This window comes from Aegilops tauschii, chromosome 6 (genome assembly GCF_002575655.3).
Source record: "Aegilops tauschii subsp. strangulata cultivar AL8/78 chromosome 6, Aet v6.0, whole genome shotgun sequence".
NCBI classification, from domain to species: Eukaryota; Viridiplantae; Streptophyta; class Magnoliopsida; order Poales; family Poaceae; genus Aegilops; species Aegilops tauschii.
In genome coordinates this window covers 456,198,413-456,208,931 of record NC_053040.3, presented here as the reverse complement: position 1 = coordinate 456,208,931, position 10,519 = coordinate 456,198,413, and the positions used below count along the sequence as shown (strand labels likewise).

At 43.4% G+C, this 10,519-nt stretch overlaps 1 protein-coding gene and 1 long non-coding RNA gene across 15 annotated transcripts; one reads left to right on the top strand and one right to left on the bottom strand.

Moving 5' to 3' along the window:
- Window positions 1–1,881: 1,881 nt before the first annotated feature.
- Window positions 1,882–2,801, bottom strand: LOC120965939 (uncharacterized). The gene is made up of 2 exons (XR_005758906.2): window positions 2,492–2,801; window positions 1,882–2,285 (listed from the first exon to the last, which is right to left on the bottom strand). It is a non-coding gene; the product is annotated as an uncharacterized lncRNA (long non-coding RNA).
- A 314-nt stretch (window positions 2,802–3,115) lies between these two features.
- On the top strand, window positions 3,116–8,717 carry LOC109775420 (uncharacterized). Of its 14 annotated transcripts, XM_073502439.1 has the most exons (10): window positions 3,117–3,552; window positions 3,741–3,792; window positions 4,079–4,184; window positions 5,741–5,814; window positions 5,902–5,941; window positions 6,989–7,049; window positions 7,130–7,251; window positions 7,619–7,754; window positions 8,430–8,525; window positions 8,613–8,717. In XM_073502439.1, the coding sequence occupies exons 1-7, from the start codon at window positions 3,399–3,401 to the stop codon at window positions 7,204–7,206; spliced, it is 564 nt and encodes a 187-aa protein (XP_073358540.1). In that variant the 5' UTR covers window positions 3,117–3,398; the 3' UTR covers window positions 7,207–7,251; window positions 7,619–7,754; window positions 8,430–8,525; window positions 8,613–8,717. The 14 variants fall into 14 exon arrangements, 5 of the variants coding, with proteins under 5 accessions (XP_073358542.1, XP_073358540.1, XP_040248855.1 ...); XM_073502441.1 differs by having other exon boundaries at window positions 3,116–3,552; window positions 4,079–4,164; window positions 8,430–8,717; XR_005760733.3 differs by having other exon boundaries at window positions 4,079–5,581; window positions 8,430–8,717.
- The last annotated feature ends 1,802 nt before the right edge of the window (window positions 8,718–10,519 follow it).

Below are 10,519 nucleotides of genomic sequence, written 5' to 3'. Positions count from 1 at the left end.
GCCCTACTGCTAGGCCAAAAACCAGCGCTACTGCTAGGCTTTTCCCTAGTAGTGATATAGTATACCCTTGTGTTAGTTGTTTGATCAAAATATATGCAGCAACAATATTAACTCTTGAGCTCTCGCTTCATCTATCTTATCACCTAGAAGGACATCAGACAATCACTACTACATACATGCCGATCTGTAGTATGTTTACGCAAAGGAGAAATAATGACCCTATAGAGGGTCTGTAGTATATTTACGCAAAATTTAAAAATAATGAACACATGCAATACATTTTATACCAAGCAAAGAAACAAAATGTACAAGAAGAGATGAAGATGTACCTATCAAACGAAACTAACACACATTTTATAGAACCATACAATGACTTGCAACTTCCAATTTTGATGTCAACTTCACTAATAAAGTTGTATCATCTTCTAATAGTAGTATATGTCGAAATTGATCTATTGCAATCATTGGTAAATTTGCGGGTGCCAAGAACATTTTTACAACCAAATGATGGCTTGTACGATATCAAAGTCAATTCCTGCAGCGGTAACTATGCATTGCCTCACTGGTGTTATCTTGTCCAATTCTTTTCTCTTGATCTAAATCATATTTTGTCTTCCCCTCAAACCTAAAAAATTGGGAAAATCAGTAAACATAAATATTTGCAAATGATGTACGTCAAAATGGTAATCAAATAATTACAGGAGAACTGAGTAAAATTTGACAAAATGTTAAACTGCAAGTGGCCACAAGCACACAAATTCCTTAAACTAAAAGACAAGTACTCACAACCACAATGAGCTAAACATGCTAAATTGCAAATTTTGTTCAACTGATTGTTGCCTTGCAACACCCAAATAGTATTCAACATAAGCACAATGGCTTTATTTTCTGCCAAGAGGCCATATAATGCACAAAATCTGATTTGGCCGTGTCATCTACGGCTCTACATCGGACGCTCGGTCTCATCTATGACCATGGTAGGCAGTGGCGGAGGAAGAATAAAAATCAAGGTGGGGCAAACTCAAACATTAAAAACACGATGAAAAATCAAAGTAGTCCATAACTCTTGTACAGAGAAATAATGTATACGGTCTACAGTTTATGCCTTCGCTCCACTGAAATTCAGAAAAGTGAAATTGAGAAATCGACACAAACATAGAAAATCAGAAGAAAACAAATTATACCTTTGGTACCCTTTTCCCTGTCATGTACACCTTCTATGGTTGGATAGTTAGAGGGACTGTGGAATCCCAGCCCACCAGGGTTCAAATCCTGGTGCTCGCATTTATTTCTAAATTTATTTTACGATTTTCGGCGATGCGCATTCAGTGGGAGGAGACGTTCCCGTCGACAACGAGGCGCCTACGGTGACTTCGTAAATCTCAAGATGATATGCCGGCTCAGTCTTTTGGAGGTGCTCATAGGGGTAGGATGTGCGTGTGTGCGTTCATAGGATGAGTGTATGCGCGTGTATATAAGCGCTTGTGTCTGTACTGATGTTAAAAAAAAGCTAGCCAAACTGCTATGAACGTCGCGCCGCTAGTGCCGCCCTGTGCTGCTGCACTCTGCCAGCGGAGTAGGTTTGAGTACGTGTCGGGACAACATGCTGCGACCTTGAGGCTGGAGGATCAGTACAGTGCCATGTGCCGCCGCCGATCCTCCCGTGGCGCCGTCCGTGGTAGGTTCGCTGAATTGCTATCGCTAATCACTGCCTAGCCAGCGTTTCAAGTAGTTTTTTTACACGAGTCGTTCCAATTAGTTGCTTGAGTGTGGGACTTGAGAAATTCTCTGCTTATCAATATCTAGTCATCCTTGATCATGATCTCTATTTACCTTGCACCAAAAAAATCTAACGTAGGTCACAAATTAAAAATAGTCTGGATACTGAATAGAAAATCATGTTCCAACCTGATGGGATGGAGTACAGTTTAAGTCTAAATCTGCAGCTCACAAAGAACTGTGCGGATCCACAGCCAATTCATTTCTAAGCATTTAACAAATCACATGTTTAGGAGAGACCAAGTTTTCAATCACGCATAGATCTAATATGCATCTCTACTCCCAAACAATTATCATTTTTTTGGATCTGATAGGAGAAAAGCATAGGTTACGGAGGGGTGAGCATGGTTGGGAGCGGACACAAAGGGTCGGGGCAGTTGGCGCCAGCGCCACCATGAACGAGCGGCTCGCCACCAGCAAAAATTCTCGACGGCCTACTCATGGTATTCCTGCCGCTGGTAGGCTCCAAGAAAAAGAGCATCGAGTTGGAGGTTGAGAAGTAAAGCCTGCACAAAAGAGAATCAATCAACCCAACAACCACAAAAGGAAAACGAACATACATGGACATGGCAGCAACCGCCGCTCTGCTCCCTGTCTCCGATGAGTTGCACGGGCAGATCTAGAAGGAGAGATCCTCGGCAAGCTCGAAGCCATATCTGATTTATTGAGGCCCTAACTAAAACTACAGCTATACAAGGGGAGTGACCCTCACCCAACTCAACTCGGATGGCCGCCGGGAAAGAGAGGGGAGTGACCGGCGGTGAGGAATTTGGGAGTTCTCGAAGACTCTCAGTGCGTTTGGTTATCCGGCAAGCGTTGGCTTAGCCTGGCTCGGCAAGGAAGCAAGGGATTTGGTTCTCGAGCGAGCCTGCCTCGTATCCTGCGGTTTCCAGCTTTTTCTTGGTTTGACTGAGCTAGTCAAATCGGCTCGCCTCCGTCGGCAAGGATTGCCTTGCCTAGCGAGGTAAGCTGGCGAGCGATCCAAACGCTCCCTCTATTTCTTTCGTGAGAGAGAGGAGGAAGGAGAACTTCCAGCTCTTTCTCGTGTGCGGGGTGGTTTATGCAAAAGTGCAACTTAAATTGCTCGAGGGAAACTGGTCTCACGCTCAACCTTACATCTTAGATCGGACAGTACAGATGACACGGAGGCAGGTACACCATCATCACCAACTCGTATTGAACATATAAACCTGAAGAAGTCGTAGTCACGACGAGGCCAGCCACGTTGCCTTTAAATGCTATCAACAGTACTCGTGCCACCGCTAAATTCCGTGCCCCGCCAGAGGCATTTTAGTCATTTTACGCGCAGGCATATAAAACGCAGCCTCCCCCGTGAAGAAACCCTAGCCGCTGCCTCCGCCCGCACTCGCGTCCCCACCCACCCACTCTGCTCTCTTCCTCGATGCAGGGTGGTCCAGATGCGGCCGCCCTGTGGTCGGCCTCGATCCGGCCTCAGCAGGAAGACCTCGAGCCGAGGAGCGCGGCCTCGATCGGGACTCGGCAGCTGGGGCGGCTTCGGAGGAGGGGAAAGGAGGGGAGCAGCAGCCAGGTGAGGAGGGAGAAAGAGAGAGCAAAGAGGAGTGGCGGATGACGAGAGGAGGGAGAAAGAGAGAGGAAATATGAGAGGGGGGCTAGGAGAGGGAGGCTCGGAGCGGACGGGACAGGGTCGCCGGCCGGCGTCGGCCTGCGCCGGCGAGGTCGCTCACCCAGCTGCCAAGGGGACTGCAGGAACTGGCCGAGGTGGTCCTCGCCAAACAAGCGGGCGGCAGCAAGGTATAGAAGCAGGCACCCGTGCGATTTGTTCTCTGTTGATTTCTCCTTTTGTCTGGTCTAATTTCATGGTCAAAACACTGGCAGATTTCTTCATTGGTTGATTTGATTTGGGGCTGATTTTCCCCTGGATTCCTTCCTCTTATAGTTCCTTTCCAAATTGTTGTTCATGGCTTGCTTCCCAACCACAGGTGCTCCCCACGGTGAGGAACGGACGCGCTCAACGCCTTCCTTCCCAACCAGGTGCTCCTCTATCTCTCTCTATGTGTTGTGTGATGAATGTGTGGTAGTGGGAGTGGGATAGGGAGAGGTAAAGAGAGCAGATTCCAAATGCAATGGAAGGAACTTTCAATCCAAGTTTAATTTTCATTGGGCATTCAAATTCTTAATTTGATCTTCTCAAATTTTTGGCTAGGTGTATAAACATACATGCACATGTATATCTAATTGGATTGTTAGCTGAACATTTTTTCTAATGTACATCTCTAAAATTACTAATATGTGGGTTTCCTAAACATGATATTTGCAGATATGAGAAAGAAGAAATAGGCCCAAGAAAATTAGTTGTTCATATATTCATGTGTCATGCGGAGAAGAACCCAAATGGAGAACTTGGTATCCCGAGTAATGTGCGGGTACATAATTAAAATCATAGCAAATAGAATCATCTGAATATTGTTTGGAGGATACAATTCCTCAAATTGGCTCATTTAATTTAGACTGTATGCCCAGTTATTGTTGTCTTGGTTACTCCATTTGTCCAAACCACAAAATACATATTCTTTTCAGTCATGTATATTCGTACTGGCTTAACTAATTAATGAATTCATCAAATGCCCTTGCTTATGATAGTATCTCTTTGGCATTTTCCTCTGCATGCTTCTTTTCTAGGCTATCTGTCTTTCCATACCCTGCTCTCCTTACTTATTTTATTATTAGTCGAATATAATATCAGATCACCTACCATCATTATTCTTTATTACAATCTCATAGGAAAGAAGTCTGATTAGTTGGGTATTCTTAGCTAGCATTCAAAATGGGATGCTGCGCTGCCATTAAATGAGCATAAATATAATGAGAAGGTGCACACAAAGTGGAGGCTTAGATTAATGCTTTAGAGTTTAGCCTGAATATAGCCAAGCAGTATTCTTACTAGGCTGCTGTTTAAGTACCTATGCAACAATATCAGGGGGATGCATCACCTAAAATATGTAGGGTTTGTAAGCTTGGAGCAAGAGTGCAATGGAAAATGTTTACTGTGTTCCGTTAAAACAGGTAAGAAAGTAATTTAGTTTGGGTGGATTGATTAGTTATAAAAAGTAGATGGTCCTTTGCTTGGATCTTTAGGTTTAGTCATTGCTTTTCTACTTCAAACCGACGGATTTATCTTCAGCTAAAAAAAAGACAGCGGGCTTGGTTAGCTTCAAGAAGAAAAATATTTCAAAACCGTGAAGCTATAGAGAAATATTCCATGTCTATTTCCCTGATTTCCAGTCCACTTTATGAAAGCCTGCTGTAACTGTTTGCGTAAGTGGTTGTATGATATGTTTAATATGTTGTGTCGGGCTAGACGGATATGTTAGCTTGTCTTTGGAAATATTCACCTGTTGTGTTCTGCATTGACCTGCATTTATATTGGCAGCTCTGTTCTTATTTGTCTCTGTTCTGATAGTTTTAGGTGAGAACAAAGTATTTATAGTTGTGACATGCACTACAGGCTTTTCATAATTATTAATTCTTTAAATGTGACCGTGCCGCCGTGCCGACAGATATGTGTGCCTCAGTTTAGTTGATGTGCCTACCGTGTTTCAGGCCTGTTGTTTTTTCTTGGATAATCATAAATTGACAGGTGCTTGCTTCTATTAGTTAAAAACTTAAAATATCTTACATTAGGATGTACTGTGTTGTGCTTTCATGCAATTGTCTTGATTTAGACAGCAACTGAACCAAGTCACTGATTAGTAGAATTAGTCATGAGATGAGGCACAGAAGAGTTGAGAGGGGCAGCCGTCGTATTTACGATGCATGAAAGGTGCTCATGATTCCATTCAAGTAATGGATATATAGTAGTTGCTAATTATATTTATACTGCTTGCAAGCATAATTAGTCTATTGTCTATGTAGTTTGCTGATTATACACTCTTTTCGTTCGTGTTTCACCCTCCTAAGGCATTTGTTTTGTCTGCCGCAGGTTGCTTTTGTCCTCTCACCTGCTCTTTGGTCTTCGTCTATTGCTCTGCTGGCTCGTCATCTCCTCGGTTGGAGGTTGTTCTTGGTCCTGCCATTTGTTCTTGTTAGAGCTCACTGAAAATATTTGTTCTCACCTATGCTAATGCCTTTCGGTTAAACTAGGAATTATTTCATTGTTGGAAGCTTTCATCTGCATATATGCGTAAGGGGCTATGTATTTATTTTGTTTCATTCATTTTTTGGTCTATTTATTTTGCACAGAAAACCATTTGTGGTATGCTTTGATGGGTCTTATTTAATACAATACAGACAAAATTGGAAGTAGTAGCAAACTAGCCATGAAAATTTTGAGAGAACTATGCTAACCACAAGCAATGATGTACTCCTGTCATTTTGCCATGATATTGTAGCCCACTTCCAAGACTCTATGTACTAATGTTAGCTACTTGCTTCTTTAGCTTCTCTAATTAGGAACCAATTCTCTGTGTGGTTTATCCTCTTAAAATTGTTACTATTCACTTAGTGGGGAAGTGTAAGAAGTAGCTGATTTTAGAGAACACTACACACCAGAGCAGGAAGCCGAAGTCAGGAAGGAGAATGCATGTACCCTTGAGGACTGAAGAATGATGTTTAATCTTGCTTTTGTCTACGCTGCTATTCTTGGTTCAGATCCTTACCTTTGGTTCAGTTCCATGTAGTCTTATGGATAGATGTACAAGTTGGTGAAAACTGATAACTACCGGATGGGTTAATTAATCGTTGCTGCCCCTAATTTCGTTTCAGCTTCATCAACACCTTACATTGCTTGGTAGAAATTTAAACTGAACACCAACTTGATTTATGTTATACTCGGCTAATGGATTTCTTCAAATATACAAATTCCTCGAGCAAAGTTTACAATGCTTTTGTGCCACATATGATATGCTTCACAATTTTTTTGTATTTCCTTGTGGATCGTCCATTTGAACAATATATATCAATGTAAATAACCTTACATTTCCTTCTCTTTCAATCGATTTAAAGTACTCATATATAATGATTACTAATGACCAGCTGCAGCCACCGCCTAATCGAACATTGTTGTACTCATGGCTTTTGGCATATGTGTATTCCATTTAGTTACCTTTGCCTAATGTGTCCTGATGAGAGGCATTCTTGTTGCCCTGTACACAGCTTTGCGTTGTATGATTGTTACTATTTCTCCCTGCGTTCTCTCCTTTCCATTGTTTGACTATTACATGATTAATAGATGAACACTCCTATATCCGCGATGAAAGGCAAGGGACAAGCTCCTGTGACTAAATACCTAGGTATTTCAATCATCCTTGTGCACTGCTATACCTTTCTCGCTTTGTCACTTTGGTAACACCTAATATAATTTTAAATGCAGCAAATCACCGTGCCCTAGGAACTCTCGTCACAAGCTCTTCACTTCGCCTTCCAAAACCAAGTGGCGTGTATCAATAAACTTGAATTTTCCTGGGTTTGAACTAATAAATCTAGACTATGGAGGTAATGTGCTTTGCTTATAGATCGTATATGCTGCTCTTGCTTAATTATACTTTCTATGTGATCGTACAATTGCATTCATTTTTAATGTTCACTGGTGATGGAAAATGGCCAGTTGATATCAAGCTAAGAGGAAGAAAAATAAGAGGCAACTGAACATGCTACCCTTGACAGAAATAATTCTAAGGCCTAAGTAGGAAACTGGATTAGGTTGACTAGCTTAGTTCATGTCAAGTGTTATTGCTGATTATTACGTATCACAGGAACCAAATACAAATTTCTTCTCATGGAAATTTATATCTAGGTCTTGTGTGGTGTGCGCCATACTTTCCGGTGAAATTTACATGCATGATCTTTTTTCCTCTTACAGGCGGGGGCGCCCAGCGGAGAGCACAAATCAGCTTTTTGCTTGATCCCCTGCTCCATCATGGTGGAGTCTCTGAGCAGCTGCCTGATTGTGATGATGTGCTACTGGCGGAGTTGCCGCATGAGATTGAAAAGTACAGGTAACAAGGAGATTAGAATGGATGCATATGAGCAAAGGTTGGTTTGTTTGGTAGAGGGCTGCATAGGTGGTAGCGACTTGGTCGATCAGAGGAACCAATTAGTACTGCAGAATAGACAGAGGATGGATTTCTAAGGAAGTAAGGGAATCATCCATGTTGAATAACATCATATGGTCCTGTTTGGGTGTCGTTAAGGAGAACGACAACTGAACTGCAGATTAAATAAGGATGCAATAATCAATAGCTATGCTCCATGTAGGTATATTCAGTTGTAGATTGTGTCGATCGAGTTGTTCCCTGCCAAGGGCTGCGAAAAAGGAGATACTGCAATTGTGTCATGCTGGGAACATCATGTGTTCGGCAGAGCAGAAGCCTGAACAAAACATGTTAGTTCATTGATGGCCATTGACATAAGCCATCGGAACAAACAGCTGTTGCACTATAGCGGCAAGTAGTTGAGGTCATGATGTTTTGCTCTAGAGATTGTCAGTAGAGGCCGTGCTGATTCATCTTTTTGGGTGGATTTCAATTTGAGGCTAGGGAAAACGGGATCTTATATACAGATAATGAGATAAATGTGTAGTTGTCACGTCAATTTAATTTGGTCAAATATATATATAAGTAGGTCTCTACCTTAATTATATTTCTCAGTCTGTGTTTGGACTTGCACTGCAGGTGGTTGCGAATCTCAGGATTTGCGTGTCTGACTATGACATCCTTGCCGTCGAAGGCGGAATCATCTTTCCAGGATAGGGCTGCTCGACGTATAAAGTAATCTGTGCCATCATCTTTGCCATCCATTTATCTTTGTTAAGGAATGTGAGATGTTACTACTTACTAATTCTGTATGTTGTTTAGTATTTGCAGAAGCATTCTCAACTTTTCTTATCTGTACTTTGTTTGGGCAGTATTTACCCTGTCCTGAGAATAGCAGAGATAGACATGCCTATGTCTACAGGAAAATCAGCTTAACATTCATATCTCAACTCCCTACACACTCTGACCAGACATAAAATTAAGCTTAGGTCAGCAAACCAAAAAAGGCATACATGGTTACCGTGTAGAGCATGTGAGTAAATGCACATTGTTCAGTTCATATTCGATTCCACTAGTTGTATGGTGCATGTTTTTTGTTGTTCGTTTCTTTGTATGCTAGCAGAGTTCGAGTTCAGTAGTTCTTCATATTACGTATTTGTTATTCACCCTGGTACTGAATTTCTTAAAATACATTGGTTCCAGTCTTGACTATGAGCTGTTTTGCCATGCTTACATCAGAGCTCAAAAGTAGATGTCATCAGCAAGTAGGCGATGTTGTGGATCGTTGCAGAAATTAAAAATTTTCTACGCATCACCAAGATCAATCTATGGAGTTTACTAGCAACGAGAGGGGAGGAGTGCATCTACATACCCTTGTAGATCACGAGCGGAAGCGTTCAAGAGAACGGGGTTGATGGACTCGTACTCGTCGTGATCCAAATCATCGATGATCCTAGTGTCGAACGGACGACACCTCCGCGTTCAACACACGTACGGAGCGGAGACGTCTCCTCCTTCTTGATCCAGCAAGGGGGAAGGAGAAGTTGATGGAGATCCAGCAGCACGACGGCGTGGTGGTGGAAGCAGCGGGATTCCAGCAGGGCTTCGCCAAGCACTACTGGAGGAGGAAGAGGTGTCATGGGAGGGAGAGGGAGGCGCCAGGGCTTAGGGTGCGGCTGCCCTCCCTCCCCTCCACTATATATAGGGGCTAGGGGGGCGCATGCCCCCCTTGGAGATCCCATCTAGAGGGGGGCGGCGGCCCCCGGGGCAGCGACCCCCTTAGGGTTTCCAACCCTAGGCGCCTTGGGCCCTTGGGTGGGGTGCACCAGCCCACCAGGGGCTGGTTCCCACGCCACTTCAGCCCATGGGGCCCTTCGGGATAGGTGGCGCCATCCGGTGGACCCCTGGGACCCTTCCGGTGGTCCCGGTACAATACCGGTGACCCCTGAAACTCTCCTGGTGGCCGAAACTGGACTTCCTATATATAAATCTTTACCTCCGGACCATTCCGGAACTCCTCGTGACGTCCGGGATCTCATCCGGGACTCCGAACAACTTTCGGTTAACCGCATACTAATATCTCTACAACTCTAGCGTGTGTAGACCCTACGGGTTTGGGAACCATGCAGACATGACCGAGACACCTGTCTAGCCAATAACCAACAGCAGGATCTGGATACCCATGTTGGCTCCCACACGTTCCACGATGATCTCATCGGATGAACCACGATGTCGAGGATTCAAGCAATCCCGTACACAATTCCCTTTGTCAATCGGTACGTTACTTGCCCGAGATTCGATCGTCGGTATCCCAATACCTCGTTCAATCTCGTTACCGGCAAGTCACTTTACTCGTTCCGTAATGCATGATCCCGTGACTAACTACTTAGTCACATTGAGCTCATTATGATGATGCATTACCGAGTGGGCCCAGAGATACCTCTCCATCATACGGAGTGAAAAATCCCAGTCTCGATCCGTGCCAACCCAACAGACACTTTCAGAGATACCTGTAGTGCAACTTTATAGTCACCCAGTTACGTTGTGACGTTTGGTACACCTAAAGCATTCCTACGGTATCCGGGAGTTGCACGATCTCATGGTCTAAGAAATGATACTTGACATTAGAAAAGCTTTAGCAAACGAACTACACGATCTTGTGCTATGCTTAGAATTGGGTCTTGTCCATCACATCATTCTCCTAATGATGTGATCTCGTTATCAATGAC